General features: G+C 34.4%; 1 protein-coding gene across 2 annotated transcripts in view; it reads right to left on the bottom strand.

Annotated features, from left to right (window-relative positions):
• Positions 1-19,388, bottom strand: part of MMP16 (matrix metallopeptidase 16) — a 285,421-nt gene that overhangs the window by 73,545 nt on the left and 192,488 nt on the right. For both annotated transcript variants that reach the window (XM_063668955.1, XM_063668956.1), the window contains exons 5-6: positions 9,045-9,206; positions 6,864-7,075 (exon numbers count right to left, since the gene is read on the bottom strand). In XM_063668955.1, coding sequence (XP_063525025.1) covers positions 6,864-7,075; positions 9,045-9,206 — 374 coding nt within the window. The remainder of the gene's footprint in view (positions 1-6,863; positions 7,076-9,044; positions 9,207-19,388) is intronic.

Here is a 19,388-nt window from a genome sequence, read left to right on the forward strand (position 1 = left end):
CATGTGCACTATAAATCTTGAAAGGAAACTTTGCTTATTTATCTTGTTAATGTAAAAGCATTTTGAAGCATGAATTGTGAATATAAGTCACTTTCTATGCAAAAATGTCAATACAAAAAAGATAAATTATAACATATATAAAACACAGATGGAAAAACAGGCATTTTTAACATGGAAAAGACTTGTATAATGTTGCTATGGAGTAAAAGGGTTTTTAAATTGAACCACAATTAATATAATTTCAGAAAACATTTTTGCATGATTATAGGGAATTGTCTTGCCTATATTCTAAATTTATACCAAAATAAAATGTACATAATAAAATATATACTAAATTCCAAAATATGTATATTTTGTATATGCCTTATTTGGAATTTTACCAAAATAAAATGTACATAATAAAATATATCCAAAATTCCAAATAAAGCATATATTAAACATTGCTTTATACCATTGAAAATAATTTTATTGAATCCAAAACAAGTATCCAAATATATGCTCAAAATATTTAAACTCACCCAAAAACTAAGTGACTGAAAAGAAAACTGGAAACTCAGGTGACTGAGTCCATTCTTACTAATACTTGCCTTTAATAGCTAAGAAGCCAGGAAATGTCAATTAAAACATTTAAAGATTTCAAGGAGAAATTTTAAAGCATTATTGTAAATACAAATATTTTAAAAATAAATTAATATTGACATTAAAATGCAGTATTACATACAGTTGCAGCTGCTTTCTAAAATGTGCATTAAAATATTTAAAAGGCTATGATTTTGTACTGCAGGAAAATTTTATTTAATTCTCTGCTTTCAATGTCTTGGCGATTGCTCCCTTTGGTCTTATGTGAATCTAGACCCAATTACAACGTGCTATTAATATTATCAGGACACTTCCTGGCAGTATGGAATTAAGCTGTGACTGAAAGTAATTTTCGATTACCCTGTGCTGTGTGATTTCTGTAAGTATTGTTTTGTTTGTAAAACACTTTTCGGACTCTCTGCCAACAAAATAGTTTTTCATCATTCCATTGAGTAAAGTGATATGATATGAATAATAACAACAAACTGTTTCATTCACCTCCTTTCTATCATGAGAATTATGGCCATATACTATAATTTTTATTCAGCTAAATGTTATTTAAAAAATAATTTCAAATAGTATCAGAATTTGAGTTAATTAATATGCTGAAAAGTTAAAAATGCTAAGTCTGCTTTTCTACATAAAAGCTACCATTTCCTGAGCTTCCAATACATCTGTGATGGAGTTTATTAGCCATTATGCAAATGAGGAAAGTAAGATCAGATATACTTAGCAAATATTTGTCTACTATGTTCAGGACACAGTGCAATTCAGCATAGAATAAGATAGCTACAGTCTTTGTGTGGAGCATACAGCAAATGGGATCTGACTCGAAGTCTGTCTTTAATGTCAAAGAGTTTAAGGATGATCTTATACAAATGTAAAGAAAGACATACAACTATGCAACAGGAATAAGTTGTACCACTAAATTGAGAGTTGGGAGAGAATTTTTCTAAGGGTAAGAGAAAAATCCATCCCACTATATAGGGTTACAAGATGCCAAAATACATATAATCCATAGTTAACGTTTTTGAAATTCTACACATATTGCAGTTCCTTTTCATATATCTAGACCAATGTAGACCTGTGAAACGACAGTCTGGACAGAAATAGAGATTGATGAAAGCCTTCTGCTGCTCTACATACTGCAGTAGAAATCTGGAAAATAAGCGAATATTTGGTACTGACAGGGAAAGGCCTGTAGAGCCACGAGTGTTTGAAACGTTCCAGAAACAACTGGTAGGGGAAGTGTGGCTGGAGTCCTGTGAGTAAAAATGAGCAAAATAAGATAGAGGAGGTAAGATCAGAGAGGTATGGGGAAATGGGCTGATCATGTAGCCTTGTGAGCAACTGAAATAACTTTGGCTTTTATTCAAGACAGGTATTGAACAGTTTTTAGCAGTGCAGTGGTATGATTTGATGCATTGTTTTACAATGTCATTCAGTATGCAGTATTGACAACAGACTGAAAGGAGGTGGCAAGGGAGGAAGCAAAAAAACAATTTGGGGGATACTACAATAATTAAGATGTTATGTGATGTTTATGAAACCAAACCACCTTGGCAAATGAAATTGAACCATACTCTGTATTTACTTGACTATGATTCTTCAGTAGAATAAACAAGGTGGTCATAAATGAAGATGGTCATATCTAAGAATAAACAGTGTGTGATAAATGAACAGATAAGAATTAGACAAAGGAAAAAAACAAATGATATCTGCTTTGACTTGATATTTTTTGGGTAAATGATGAAATTCCTTCCTGACTCAGAGCCATGAGACTTGCTCTTCTAGATTAACTGGAAAGACATTTACTATACTTCTTTGAATACTGTTCCATGATAGCTTTGCCTCTTCAAATTAACCTTTCTAGTTCTAGTGTAAAGTACTAGCTTTTGCTTACTCCTCTTAAAGAACTGGTCAGTAATGAAAGGCAACTATCCTTTCTTTTTTGACACTAAAGGAAGTCCTGGCGCTGTATACAATTTTTCCTATTTCCAGCTTCAAAAGAATATAGTTACCACTATATGCATTCATTCATACATAGTGAAATATTGTGTACTGAAATATGTTCTGTACAACTTTGGCTAATTCTTGCCTTCTGCTTTTTTTACACAACAAAATAACTAAAATATTCAATGTTCTTATCTTGTAGTCCAAAGGTGCTTTGAGAGTATTCATTTGAACAATCAGATCTTGCTGTTGCCAGCTTAGTTACAACAGCTTACACTCTTCAAGGAGTAGTATTAAAATCACCTTTTCTAGGGTAAGGACAAAGCTTCTTTTGTTATTGTTATTTTGTTTCTCTCTTCTTTGGCATTTTGTTTTGATTCTCATTTCCTTGGATTAGGTGGTTTACATTCTCTAAAGATTATAAAGCTGAATGGCTTAAATTTTTCATGCATAAGGACAGAAGGGGGTGTGTGTGTGTGTGTGTGTGTGTATGTGTGTGTGTGTGTGTCTGTGTGTATGTATGTATGTAAATACATATCCCACCTCCTACGGAAACACATATCTAGGTGAACTCACTTTAAATAAATGGATGCCTGGAAAGTACAATGTAAATCAAATCCTCTGAGAAGAAGCTCACAACCAAAAAGCATTAAGCTGAAAGTCCTATTATAAAGAAAGACTTCTTACAAGAAAACAAAATTACCTGATGATAGTACCTTTTGCTTACATCTAGATTTTTTTTATTTTTGGCTTAAAAATCACACATATAGAATTTACATAAATAATACTCATTGAAATCTTTGGGCAAGGAATAACAACTTACCAAAATAAAATGCTTCAGAGATTTCATTTAGGCTGACTATCATCGTATAAAAATAATATTGGCCACAGTTTGATTATGCAATTCTTACAATGACATCCCTATTCATTAGCACTGAGCACTATGAAGGTCACGTGAACCAATTTCTGCTCTGGAGAAGTAAAAATCTTGTTGAGGAACACACTTCAATAGGAAATAATTACAGAAGACAGAAATTAATAACATGCTAATTGAATATAGAGAGTAAATATAAAAATCACTAGAGAGAATCAATCAGAGAAGATGGGACATCAGGAAGATGCTGAGGAGGGAACATTTGGATAGGCAGGACTCAAGAAGCTACCCCCGGACATTAAAATTTAGGAGAAAATAAGTGTTGATGGGCAAGGGTTGACGAGATGAAGATGCTTCTAAATTGTATAGAGTTTGTAATAAACAAAAGTAGAAAATCAACTTATACTAATAAGAGTGAGATCAAACAATGAGCAATACTAAAAATATTTGAAGAGACAGTCAATAAGGAGCAGAATATGAAAAATAATGATGTGTATATTGAAGAAATGTTGAAACGGCAGAAAGATCAGATATGGGATAATGACATTAATTTAGAAGTAAAGGCAGTCTAGACTAAGTAAGTATAGAGGAGAAATCAGGAGACCAGTCAGTAGTCATTGGCACTGAACAACAGAATTCCAGGCTCTGTCATACGTAAGCGTTCTCATATCCTTCTGTGACATTCACAAGCAGAACATCTGGGTGAAGCCTTTCACCCACGTGTCCACCTTGAAGACTAGAATGTAATTTGCAAGAAAACCAAGCGTAGCCTATTTTGTTCACTGCTACATAGCCAGTGCCTAAAATAATATCTAGCCTACAGTATGAGAGCAACAAATATTTCTTGAATACTTACCATTTCAAAATATAGTTGAAAGTCTACTTTTCTTTTGAAACTTTTCTCAATTATTTCAGGTAACAAAGCAAAAAGTTTAGTGGGAAAAACATAGATTTTGGAATCAAGTAGATCTGTGTTCAGCTACTGACTACCTCTTAGAAGTGTTTCAAAAACACTTTTCTGATTTTCAGCTTTTTAAATTTGTAAAACAGAATGTTATCCATCTTTCATTGTTTTTATGAGGTCAGAGACACATAATGGTTATCCAATCTGTGACAACTAATAACTAAGAGCCAGATATCATTCAATCATGCTTTCTTTACATCTATCCACTGTTGCATATGTCTGAATTACAAGATTATCACTTTATACTAGATAGTAACATGTCTGTTTTTTCTCCCTCCACACGCAAACTTATTGCTGTACCACCCACTTCTTTAACGTGCCTAGAAATTTTGTCTCAAAATTCATTACAACTCCAATCTCAGTAAAATTTCTTGTTTGATTAGACTTCAGTACTTTCTCTTTGTTTCAGTGTCATTGCTTTTACTCTTATGTATTAAAAGTATTAATGTTCAAGTTTGTCTTCATTCCTGAAATATGAGCTCTGCAGACAGGGATGCTAGTTTCTACTCACACATTCTTGATGCCTAGGAAAGTACACTGGACACACAGATACATTCTATCAAAGATGAGATAAAAACAAAAAGTATGAAATTATGTGACAAAACGTTCACTAGGCAAATGGATATTACAAAGAACAAAATGCCTATTAGAAGATGTTAACTTCCAGAGAAATTACTCTTAGAAAGAAAGCAATAATTCCTGGAATTACTGACAAAATGAAAATTGGGCAATTTTAGAAACTCTGTCCTGTCAGGGATTTTGATAAAGGAATTCAAGATAACCTCAGAGTTTAGGGAAGCAGGCCTTACTCATATTTTTTATATACCTGTTTTGATATTGAAAATAGCAGCTATTGCATTCTACTTGAGAGTCTGATCCATGCACTTTTTATCAGTTCCTGATTTCAGGAACCAGTGATCACAGGACCTTATTTTGTTAGTCAACAGCACTTACTAAACTTTTACAATGTGCAGCAAAGAGGCTGTTGAAAGCGATCACTAGATATGAAGACACCAGGCTCCTCTGAAATCAGCAACCTACTTAGACAGACAGGAATAATGAAAAAATAATGTACCCAGAGTCAATTTCACATCATATTCTCAGATAAGGTTGATGCTTTGGTGTTATTATTATGATATCAAGGTATAAAGCCTGCAATGTTGAAATTCTGCCAACCCTTCAGTTTTCATCAGGTGTCTTTGTAGAATAAACAAAAGGTTGCACTTTGAGTTCATTTCAACTAGTTGCTGTGGGCTTAGCCACAATGAGTAACAATATGAGTAACACAGAGTAACACAATGAGTAACAAAAGTAAGATTTTCTTTACTCTTTGAATCTAAGTTTATTAAACTACTTGAAATAGAATGGCAATATCAAATTACGTATTACAGGGCATTTATAGAATTCAAAAATCTATTCATGTGCTTGAAGAAACACATTGATTTTTTTCCTGGAAAGCATAATGCTTTTATGTATATTATATCAAATCCAGATCTTATTTTTCAATAAAGAAAATAGAGTATTTTAGTTAAAATTATATGAAATCTGTATTTTTAAATGATAGCTTCTGGTAGACAGAAAATTACATAGACAGTATGTAAGTAGAACAGCATTGGATTATTTATTGATTTATGTCCACCAAAACTGAGAGCTCATTGTTTTATTTTAAAATAAATAATATTGGCAAAATGTGGCTCTTTTAATACTCTACTGCCAACATACAAACTTACTTTCTTAATCTTTAAGACTGGCTTACAAATACTGAGGGGAAAACTATTTTTCAGTATTATATTCACCTTCCAATATCACATAATTTACTTTTGATATACTGTTCATTAGTGTTATTTTCTGAGACCCCAACATTACAAGTATTTTTGCAAATGTAAAATTAGTTTCAGCTTGTAGCCTTTTAAAAAAATAATATAAATTAGTTACATATAACTGCCTAACAATATCAAAACAATAACATTCATATGTAAAGTCAAAATGATAGCCTCATAGAGGAGATTTAACTCAAATGGCTACCCGTGGACCCCAAACAAAATGATCAATGCTCTTCCTGTAAAACAACGCTTTAGTGGTCAAATGAAATTACAGGGATCTCATAAAGATATGTAAACCAAAGATACAATAGCTGCAGTATGCCTGGAAGTGGCTAAGCTCCCAAGCAAATCATCCCTATTAGTTCCTATTCATGATTCAAATTATGCTATTTTATCTCTTCATAACATGCAGCATTTTTTTTACCCTCACATTTTAGGCATTTTAGCTTCTGCTGACATGAATGCATTCCCAAAATAGAACGTTACAGCAATCTTCTGCTAGACATTTAAGCCCATTTGTGCATTTATTTTTTAAAATGCTTTTTTTGAACTTTCTAACTGTGAGAGGGCTGGGAAGGTAGTCTTAGAATGAATGAGAACTTGTTTTCTAAAGCAACACTAGACACTTGATCTACTGTTAAAAAAAAAAAAAAAAATCACAGTCTCCTACCTTGAAAACAAACATCTCACGGCGAAGAATAGCTAGAGTGTTGAAGTTCCCATCACAGATGTTGGGTTTGGCTCCGGGATAGGAGGGTCTGCCGGTTGGAGGCCGAGGAGGTTTTGGCCTGTCATTTTTCCTTGGGTCAGCCGGAGGAATAGAGCGGTGTGGGGGCACTGTCGGTAGAGGTCTTGTAGGTGGAGGAATCTTGTCAGGTGGACCTTTTGAAAATATGAGGACAGTGCTTGGCTCACTTAAAACTGGAATAGAGCTGGAAAATATGCTACAGAGAACAATCACTTATCAGCAGAGGGCACAGACTAAGTGAACTAAGAGGTCTTTAAGATCGTATATTTTCTGAAAAAAACAAAATATCTTACCCAAAAGAACATTGCCAAGTCTATCTGAAACCATCCTTATCATGCTAGATTCTGGATCCAGGTAGCTAGGTTTTCTTTGTTAATTTTTAATAATATTTTTCATAGCTTCACCACAGTTATTTTTGGGACAGCTGCCTTCAGATCTTTTTTGGAAGTAGGTGGTGTATAAATAATAAATAAATGAAAAGGAATACTGGAGCCATGTAAGTAAGCTCCAACAAAGTTAATCCTAGATTTCAATAGATAATGATTCTATGCAAATATTTCCAAAAGATAAACGTTAACTAAGTAAAGTTTATTCTATCCAAATGTGTCAAAACTATTTGATACTCTTTTATTGATTTTCACTGTTTTCTTCTAATAAAATATTTTGACAAATTGCTGGAAGAGTGTTTCCTTTAAGTCGTGAATCTAAAATACCTATTGATTAAAATATCACCAGTAAAATATTAATGTGAAGAAATATTTCTCAAAAGAGGCTTCTAAATCAAGCCAAAGTTTACACATGTAATTTGGTACAGATGTAAAGCATCATTCTCAAGAGATTCATGTTTTTAAAAAGAAATGTAAAGCTGTTTGCACTTAATATTTAGGTATGGGAAGAATATTCTTTTGCAGACCTTCAGTCTAGACTACTAATTCATGAGGTCATGAGAAAGAGACTTCTTTCAGTGAACCACTTAAGAAGAATTTCTGATGACACACACTTAGACATAGGATAGCTCAATTCAACATAAGAGATATTTAGCACTGAGTCAGACATTTCTCTCTTCTTGGTATCCCAGCAAACTAAAGAGCAGCACAAAAATTGACCTTTTTTTACAAATCTATTTTAACCCTGAGAGAATACTTACCACTGAGTTATTAAAGTTAAAAAAAAACTAATGAATGCAAAAACGAATTAGTGAACTTAAACTATGCTGCTTAAAAATACAAAAGGCATCTTCTGGATACTGGATATTAACATACAGATAACACATGTTTGTCTTTGTATCATAAAAATAAAAGCCTCACTTCATTAATTTAGTAAGGCATATTTGCTATATGTAAATTATAAATGTCAAGTTCTTTGCAACTATGTGTGAAATAAATGTCTCTATAAAGGTCAATGGTTGTATGAGGAAGTTAGGATTATAGTTAATATGCATAATAGTCTTTCCCCTTTTCTCTTAATTTGCATTCATTGAGTGAATAAAAATGACATTACTATACTAAAAATGTGTTTTGTACTCTGTATTAATAAACTTCACCACTTGTTAATTTCACTCCCTTGTTTGTTAACTCTTACTCTAGGTCAATATATCATTACATGACTTTGGGGTCAATTTCTTGCATCTATCACATAAGGGTATTTTGTGGACCTTCAAAAGTGTTTTGTCTAGGAAATACCTAACATTAAATCTCACAAACTATGAGTCAATCTGTCAGTTTGTAGAAAAGTCTCAGCATTTTATATATGAAAGTCTTATATTTTCCCTGGTTTTTTGTTACATTCATTTATTACATATTTTTACCTGAATTTTAAAAACTAAAGTTTATTAGAACTTTGCCGTAACTGCAGGTTTTTCAACCAAACTCAGTAAGAAAATTTCATCGGTGCTTAACATGTTCCCATAATCTATACATTAAGATACCTGGGACCTTTGCCAACAGAATTCAGTTGATAGAATAATTTTGCCAGTAGGCCAGCTACATACTTTTTCTGTAGTTATCTGTCTTATACTTAGAGCATCTATCTCCAAGAAGAAAACACAGCAGAAATTCTGGACTTCACTACAGGATTAAGCAAATCGAAACAGTAGTAACCTACCATATATCTTCTGGATGCCCTGTAAATCATCATTAGGGAGTTTGAAGTTGTCTGTTTCCATGTACTGGTAAAATGGGGCCATGATGGCAGTGGGGTCATTGGAATGCTCCAATCCCAGAGCATGTCCCAGTTCATGAACTGCTACAAGAAATAAGTCATTTCCTGTGTGAACAAGAAGAAAATAAGTTATTGTAACTAATATCCAAATACAGCATTGTAAAGGACAATTTGGTATTATCAACATTTTACCCAAGAAAAATAGGAGGAACTCTTTCCTTCAACTATTTGTATGGCTTCATCACTAGCTGTCCTACTGGCAAAAATCCAATATCCTTCTTTCAAAAAAGGGTCAAGGGAAGAGGTGGTGGTGATAAAGTCACAGAGATTTAGAATCCAAAAGGGAAGAACAAAGAATAAAAGTTGAAGAGCAGCAGCATCGGAAACTGATACTACTGCTGTCAAAATACTCTTCTAATTATGAAACACATAATGTGAAACATCTTACTTTTATATGCCTCACATTTAATATAATTCTAACAACTTAGTAAAAAATAAGGGCAGATACTGTCCTTACTTTTACACAGATGAGTAAATTAAGGCATGAAGATCACAAGTCTTGTCAGGAACAGCAAAGAGCTGAGATTGGGACTCAAGATATTCTGACTCCTAGACTAAAGCTTTAATTTTTTGCTAGTATAGAATATAGAAACACAATAATGTAAAATAAAATCTATAGGCTATTAGTCATACTAACTAGAATTATAGTCCTCGCTCTATAAATACCAATTCTAATCTTTTCATACGTAATCTGAACAAAATACATTTATCTTAAGAGCTGCTGTTTATCATCGAAAATTTCCACCTGTGGTAAACTTGTACAGTGAAATCTATTGAGTAAAAACTCTGCAGAGATATTTAGTGTGATTGTATGCAATCAACCCCCTTTTGATGACTTCTACATTTTGTTCACTCCTGGATCATCATAACCATATGCATAATGGGAGAAAAAGGTGGTCCTACATCTATATTTTTAATGCTAAAAATTTAGTTGGACAACGTGGTGTATCAAATAGCTGGGGCTGTTACATTTCTAAGGGTTATGTTTCTAAGTGAAAAGTTTAATGTGATTGAACATGAAGGCTAATATTTCACATGAATACTTGCCACAAATGCAACTATTTAGTAATTTCAAGCATCATTTCTATGAAAACTCCTTTCCAACCGCTTTTATAATGTACTATGATAATTGCCTTCAGAAGACTATTTTTTGAACCCAAAAGCCAGGCGAATAACCAACATTTTTTCCACTCTGGAGTAGTCTGTCACAGAGCAATAGATGAGATCACGAGACTGACTCTTCATATGACATTAGCATAGCAAAAATGAGCCATTGACAGCACTTCCTGTGGTCCACCTGAGTAAAAATACTAATAGAGCACGGTTACTGGGGGTTGTCTAGGGAACATCATAGTCATAGGAGGAAGAAAAAAAAAGAAAACAGAAGGAAGGAGGAAGTGATTCAGGAAGAGTTACACTATGACAGTGTTTCGAAGTATGTAATTTAGGGAGAAGACTACTAAGGATTGTGCCTTGGGGGCACTCACAGGTGAGAGGATGATTGGAAAGGAAAGAAGCTATATTCATTTTTAGATATGGAACATCTAATCCCAATGCTAAAATGAACATCTTTGTAATTTCAAATCAGAGACACCTTAGTTAAAATACAAATCTGATAACCATGTGGCTTATTGCTACCCTAAATAACATGTTAAGTGGAAGAAGGATAGCTTCGGAGCATGGCTACACCCAGAAAACATGGGTCAATTTTGGCTGGAGTATGCTATCAATGGGCTAAGTGAAAGGATATTTTCACCAAGAGCAGACTGAATGGCAAAACAAAGATTTATCAAGCAGACAAAGGAGGAAAAGAAGCCCAGGCAGTCTAACGAACAGCAGAAAACTCAGGAATTGGTATTCAAGTTCACCATGAACAGCTAGTCACACTTGAACTCAGTCAGAAGACAGTGCTGCCTCAGAAAATAGCTTCAGAAACTCCTGGCCTTCTTTTAGCAAAACTGATGCAACTTCTTGGCCAGAAAGTCCCGATGTGGACTTACAGGGATTATATCTTGTTTTCATCTTCACAGGGAAAAAAAAAATTCCAAACTTCATCCCCTCCTCCTTGCATATCAGGTCTCCTTCACTAGAAAAAACAGACCCTGCTCTGTTCCTAAACACATAGGAAGTCAGTCTTACTCTCATGCAGATAAATATTGCTTTCAGTCAAAACTAAAATTTTGGCTAGGAGCCTAGCTGAATTATTAAAGGTACTTCAAACCTCTCACAAGAAAATAGCCTCTTGGTCTCAGTTTTTTTTTTCCTTTTTTGGCTAGAAAGAGGAATACAAAAAGACAAAAACAACACAGACATAATAGCAAAGAGGTCATAACAGCCAAAGCCATTCTGTTTCATGTATCTGTTCTCTTCAGATCATTCATATTTTTCCTAAGCATCATTTCCAAGGGTGGAGTCATTCCTTGTCTCAGGAATAAAGTAAGGCTTTAGAAGAAAATTAATAGGACCAGGATATGAACTTATGACCTGTTCAGTACTCTACAGCACTTTTAATCAGAAACATTGGCCAAGGGCTCCAAGTAATTACCATTCTTCAGATGATAGGCAATAATGTAATTAAACCTTACTTGCAGCTTCACAATAGTTTAAAAGGGTAAGTTGTTCAATAAAGTACTGCCCTGTCATTTGAATTCCACTAGGAACAAAAGTTGTTGGCACATGACGAGCTTCAGACAATTAAAATGCACTGGACCTCTTTCCGAATGATGAAAATAATAACTGCTGCTGTAACTTATCATTAATTCACATTATTCAAAATCCTTAATTGTAATATGCCTTGATTTTATCACCAAGCAGGCAACAAAGGAGAAATCAGTCTCTTGGTTCTTAATACAGAAATAGTACTTGCTTCTTTTGCAAGATTTTGAGTTTTGAGTTTGTTGCTTTCAATTGTATCTATAATCTCCTTTCCTTTGTATACTCCTATATATAATGTTAGAATACTAAACTGTATATTATGAAGGATGATGAATTATTTGTCATTTCTTTGTCATAATTATGTCTATATTTTATTCCAAGCTCCTTCACCCTTCCATACATTTTCAGATACTGTCTTCTCTGCTGACATACCCTGAATGTTAAAAAATGATCATATAATATTTTATACATACAAATTGTTATGGAACATTTATAATCCTACTAAAATATCTGGATATCACCAGCATCACTGAATCTCTCTCTGATGTTTCTGTGATCCCAAAACTTTGGCTCCTCTATTCCTTCAAGAGGTCATCACTACCCCGAGTTCTGAATTTCTCATTGCACTGCTTACATTTTTGTTAAATGTATTTTGGTATATTTTGCCTTGCTTACACTTTTATCAAATATGTATGTTTCAATGAATTACAGTTTCCCCTAGTGTTGGAGCTTTGCAAAGTTTATCTTTGCATGCTGTCTTCTAAAACTTGTTGAAACTCAGCATTTTTTTTCCTAATATATATCTTCTATCTTGCCTCTGTCAATTGTGCAAAATCTTGTTAATATTTTAAAAGAAAAATCAAAGTCATCTCCTCTGTGAAGCCTTCTCCAAATTCCCAGGTCAATTCTGTCCCTCTACATCTGTGTATACTTGGCCTTTCATATATAACTTGATTGTACCACATACCATAATTGCCCTGAAAACTTCTGATGCTCTTAATATACACATGTAGGTTAAAAGACTGACAGAATAAATTTGAACAGATTTCTAATTTTAAATACATAAATACTTAAAATAGTACAGTCCTTATCTAGAAATAAAAATCAGAAATCATCACCAAACATGTGAGTAGTAGAAATTTCTCCAGTGCTTAGTGGATGGATAGGATGGAATAGGTCTTCTCAACCTGCAGCTCTATCAGACTATGCGTACAGTTGGTTTCTCTAGTTGAGAAGCTAAAGAGATATGTGGGAGCCAGCCTCCGAGATGACAACAGTGATCCTCACCTCCTGATCTCACACTCACATTGTATCAGGGTTTTATCAGTTTGCCACAGCAAAATATGGCAGAAGTGATGGTATTTGACTTCTAAGGCGAAGTCATACGATACATCCATGACTTCCATCTTCTCTCTCTCTCTCTCTCTCTCCCCTCCTCCCCCCACCCCTGCCTCCTCTACAGCCATGTGAGTTAGCTTGGAAGTGAATTTTCCAACCCCTTCATATGAGTGCAGCCCCGGCCAACATGGATATCCATGAAATAACCCTAGCCAGAACCACCTGGCTAAGCTGCTCCTGGATTTCTAACCTTCAGAACCATGTGAGATACTAAATTGTTGTTTTAAGTTGCTGGATTTTGGGGTAATTTTTTATGTAGCAATAGATAAATGCTATGGGGTATTTTAGCACTCTATCTCCTCTCCATTTGGTTAGGATTAAGAGGTGATTCTAAGAAAAAACTGAAAAATACAGTAGAAAGGAAGCTACTTTGAAGCATGTGAATGTTTATATAGCACTTCTGAAATAAACAAGGGATTAAAATATTGTCCATTCCAACCCCCTCTACAAAACCCAAAAGGCTTGGTATAACTCTTGGTCTGAAGGAACGTCTGTGATTGAAAATTTCCAGGGGTACACGTATCATCTATTTTCTTGTCTCCTGTGTTTTTTCCAATCTGAAAAACTTGATACTTTTGTTGTACCTATGCTATTACTCTCTTTGCACTTCACTGAAAAGAGGGCCACTCTCTTGGTGGTCAGGAAAACGTGGTTCCTGCCAGAGAGCCAGAGAAGTCTGATAGACGGGTCTGAAAAAATAACATAAAAGAAATACTATTTATTGAGCATCTATTATGAACTATAAATGTCACTGAACTTGTTACTGAAACATCATGACCTAAACATTATTACTCCTGCTTTACCAGTAAAGCTCTCAGAGGCTATGGAACTTGCTCAGTCAGCCAGCCCACAAGAGGCAGAGATGGTATTTACATCCTGGGGGCACAGGTCACCTAAAAAGACTTAGGTCATAGCTTTGCAATACAGAAGCTGAGAGAAGCTGATCTTGGGTGGATTTTCATGCATCTCTTTCTGACACTACTGCTCCTCCATGGAGCCTCCAGTATCTCAAAGTGCTCTCTCTTGCCTTCTCCCCGCTCACCATCCCTGCCCTCAACATTCCACCTAGGCTGGGCTGCTCCCCTAGTGCCTCAAACTCTAGAACCATCCCTCAGTCCTTTCTCTAAATGCTTTCCCCCAATTGAGTCAGACATATTTTGACTATGAAAAATGTTTATTGCAATCATTTTTAGTTACTTAGCATTGATGACTAAATTTCTTGCAATGCACTTGCGAGTAGCATTTACATGTGTGTCAGATACATTTTATTGAGATTGATTTGATGACAAACCAATTTATTTTTATATATGCTCAGACCTTTGAAGTCTTTTGTTGTACACAGGACTATTATTATGCCCCAACACTTGCAGAATTAAAAAAATAGTTTTTATAATATGTTATGCAAGTGATAGAATAAAATATCAGTTAATAGTCATAGGTACCAAGTAGAGTACTAGGTACTTAATGTGTTAGTTTATCTACTCTCTGCCATATTAATTAGGTTTTATTATTATTACCATTCTACAGACTGAGAAACTATGACTTTCATTGACAATGGGACTTGACCAAAGTTACACAGTAAATAGCAGAAACTTATGTAAGCCCCCATATAGTCCAGGTTCACAACCAAGAACTTAGTGTGCTAAAAAAATGCACTTCTCCACTTTTTCCTTAGCCCTAAACATCTTTTCAAGGCTCTACTGAGCATCCCAGGAGACAATGGCCACCCTGTCAAGCCACCTTCAAAGAACACAGCTGCTGCATAGGAGCTCTTTGTAGGCATCTGTAATAATAGTATTTCTTTTTTCCACTGAACTAATAATAAACCTAATATTTTAAAACTTAGGAAGTGTTTTAGTCTGCCCTGGCTGCCATAACAAAATACCACATACTGCGTGGCTTAAACAACAGAAATGTACTTTCTCATAGTTCTAGAGGCCAGAAATCTGAACTCAGGGCACCAGCATGGTCAGGTTCTGGCGAGGGCTCTCTTCCTGACTTCTTCAATGCCCAGCTTCTCTGTGTGTACTCACTTCGTAAACAGAGAGAAAAAGTAAGCTCGCTGGTGTTTCTTCTTATAAGTAAACTAATCTCATTAACTGGACCTTATTCTCGTGACCTCATCCAACCCTAATTATCTCTCAAAGGCCTGATCTCCAAATACTATCAGATTGGAGGGTTAAAGCTTCAACCTATGAATTTTGTGGCTTTAACCACAAAATTTTTATGAACACAATTCAGTCCATAAAAATTCCTCAGTCTAATTTGGCTGCTCAAAGAGCTTTTATCATTTTCATTGCTTCTTACTTTTAATTAAGTCTGAAAGCCCTGGAAATTTTTTTTTTTTTACAAAATTAGAAAAAAAAAGTATTGCTACAATTAGAAGAAATAGGTATAGTACACGGAACTTCACTTTTTAAATTATATTTCAAAATATTTATTCAGCAATTAAAGAGGTTTGCTGGGAATGTTAGAATTGTCTGTTTGGATGTGGTTTGAAGCATGCCTAATAAGGCACAGTTAAACACTGTGCACTTAAAATATGAGGAAAACAAATTGCCATTTAACAGGTCTTCCAAAATCAGAAAAAGTATTTTCAGAAATATGTAAGTGCCAAACATTTATAGTATTTAATTAAACAAATACTTTAGATTAAATCAATATAATTAAAACAACCTATGTATACGTTAGTCAGGTAAAGTAGAAAACCTAGGAAAATATTTGAATAATCAAGGCCAAACTATACTTTTATTCCTTTGGGCTAGAGTTTGAATATGATATCTGCATTTAATGAATTAGACATGTCTTTACTTAATTCATAAAAGTCTTGCTGAAGAAAAGCAAGACCGGATATAGTTAATCGCACCATGCTAAAAACAAAGCCCTTTTTGTTTCCGGTTGAGCTCAGTTAAAATTCTAAGAACATTCTCAGTTACGTTTCATGTTATTTATTTTTGTGTGATTTATCTGTGCAACACTTTTTCCCTGGATAGCTCACTTTGATTGGTCAGGATGATTCTGGAGGCCTACTTGCCTCTCTCTGCAGCTAGTGCAAAAGAGATCAACTTCACTGACTGCTTTAAAAAAAAGTAATCACATAATAAATTGCAAAGCCACTTTTTAGGAACTGATCTGAATTGCGACATTATTATTTTTATTTCCAAAATAATAATACAAATTATTATTTATGTGGCAATCCTGGTAATACGTGCCACAACTTCCAGATCAGCAACAAATATATGACAAAAACTCTTTTAAAAAATTTCAATTATCTACTATATGCAAGGAAATATATGCAGAATTACTGAACTATTGATAAACAATTTATCATAGCATATAATTGATTTTTCTACTTGGGTGAGAAAATACAAGTGCCTGGAGCTCTAAAGATAAATCACCCAAGCCTTTGTTCTTCATTTAGGAACTGAGAGTAGTTCAGTATCTCTGAGCTCCTTTGAGTTCATAATCCTCTCAAAGTATCTGAGAAACTATATAACTTCTTCCCCAAAACATGAATGCATTAGCAAAGTATTGAAAGTGATTATGGAGTTATTTTTGCCCTACTTAAGTCCTGTAAGACATACTGGGGTACAAACTGTCAGTTATAAGATGAATAAATTATGAGGGTCTAGCATATAACATGATGGTTATAGTTGACAATACTGTATTTTATACTTGAAATTTTCTACCAGAGTAGATCTTAAGTGTTCTTGTCACCAGAAAAAGAAAAATGGTGACTATGTGAGATGAACAATGTGTTAACTAACATGATTGTGGTAATCACTTCCCAGTGTGTTTGTGTGAGTGTTTACATGTGGAATCATTACTTTGCATACCTTACATATATATCAGAAATAAAAGACATACCGTATTTAAAATCCTGACTCAACTACTGACTGTATACAATTTAGTAAACTACTAACCTCTCTGCAATTCAGTTTCTTCATTTGTAAAGTGGGTGTGACATCACCTATTATAGGGTTGTTAGTAGGTTAAACACCATCAAGTATATATAAAATATTTTGCATAGTTTCTAGAATATAGTTTACTGCAAAGAGTGGTAATTTCAGTAACAATAACAGTAACTACTTCTACCACTGCGAGTATTCCTGTAATCAACAAACCTTACAACAAACTTTTGAGGTAGATACTAAATGACATGAAAAGAAATTGAAACTCCAGTACACTGGATCGCAGAAAGTAAAAAGGCTGTTATGTGCCAGAACAGGAATCTAAATATCAGTTCTGACTTTACCAAAACTACTCCACCAACTGGTTAAACATGGTTACTATGCAAACATATGTGAGTGACAGAGTTGAGAAATATACTGGGCTCAAGTTTTGGAGAGTTTTGAATGCTAGGTTTGAGTATGATTATTATGTAGGAGATAACAGAGTACTATGAAAGTTTGACATTGAAATGATATTGCTGTAGAGTAATTTGGCCTCAGTACACAAATATGATTGGAGTATGATACAATATGAAATGATTGATGGCAAAGAAAGCAGTTAGAAGACTGCTTCAGTAGACAAAGAATTAGGTGATGAGGGCTAAGGTAGTGATGAAGGGAACAGAAAACAGGAGTTGAAATGAGCAATGGAAGTATGTGAGAGTGATATAATGATTTGAAATCATTTTTTGAATTTAGGGGTTATGACCAACAACAATTATTACATTATTACTTTACTGTTGGTCATAACCCCTAAATCACCAAATTCCACGTAAAGATCATCTCATATTTTACTCTCATTATTTCCAAAAACACAAAAACTTAACATGGATTTTGATTAGAACTTTCAAGATTATAATTTTTAAAGGCTGTCCATACAAATTTCATATAGAAATATTTCACATTATTTTCACACAGTACCTTACATTGCCTTTTCTCTGCAAATCTTGTGCTTAAATGAATAATGAATAATTAGCAAGAAATGGTACAGAAGTTTATAAAATGTTTCATACATTTGCCTGTACCAACACATCTAGATTGTAGTTCCCATATGCATTCTGCTATATCTTTCAAGCACTTTGCTGATGTGAGCTTATCCTACAAGAAAACTGCTTGAAGACATACTGTAACACCACTGATACAAAGCTGTTATACATAAGGGCTGGCTCATAACAAGGAGATGGGTTGGCTCTTTTTGAGGAAGGGCATTGAGCTTACTGTCATGCAAAGACACAGAACTGGAAAAAGCATGGCCTTTCTAAATAGCATTCCAGCTGCAAGCTCAAGGTCAGTCTTTACCTGCATGCTGCGGAGAACGGCCTCTGTTTCCTATCAGCCTTTTGAATCCTTCATAAAGTTGGAAGCCAGTACATGCTTGCACAATTGCATATGAGAGGAATAATCAGCAAAACAATTAGTGTATTTGTTCACAAAATTCCTCCTTTTTCAGCATACACATTTGGACACCAGAAACTTTTTCCATTTTACATTGAAAAAACTTCTGATCCTACACTAAAGAAACAACTCTGATTAAAGCATAAATAAAGGGTAACTTACACAGCAATTGAATTTAAGATGTATTTTGTAGCTTATACCTTAGATGGCCTTAATTTTCCCTACAGCTTGACTAAACTTCAGACAGGTTTTTTTCCTGACCATAAGCTCCAGACTTCCCTTTTCTTAAAGTATTTACTATAGGAAACTTTCAAACATAAATCCTTTCTTTGTTACTTTCAGATGTACATATTATCCCAGACTCTTGCCAGTTTTACAACCTAGGAATGTCTTTCTCTGGGACTTGGGAGCCATTCTTTGAAATGTAATCATCAGGCAAGATAGAGTCCTCATCTTCCTGTCTCTATGGGAAGGGAGGAGCCTTATTTTGATTAGCAACGATTAGCAAAAAAAGATCTTCTAATCACATTGATAGCCTTCCTCTCTATACTTAGTAAAACCAATCATGACTATGTATCCCCAGGAAAATACTGGGAAAGTATTTATAGGCTGTGGAAGGAGGGATCCTAAAAATCTGGATGGTGGTCAGACTCATTTGGGTACATAAACAGATAGGTTTTCTGGTTCATTTCCACTTCCTAAAGGAGAATAAAAGTTGCAGAATGGTTGGGTTTAAACTCCCAGCTCTTGAGGACTAGAATAGAGACCCTCACAGAAGGGGTGTACAAATTCCAATATGAAGGAAGTAGCAAGAGAGAATTAACCAGAA

This window comes from Pongo pygmaeus, chromosome 7 (assembly GCF_028885625.2).
Source record: "Pongo pygmaeus isolate AG05252 chromosome 7, NHGRI_mPonPyg2-v2.0_pri, whole genome shotgun sequence".
NCBI classification, from domain to species: Eukaryota; Metazoa; Chordata; class Mammalia; order Primates; family Hominidae; genus Pongo; species Pongo pygmaeus.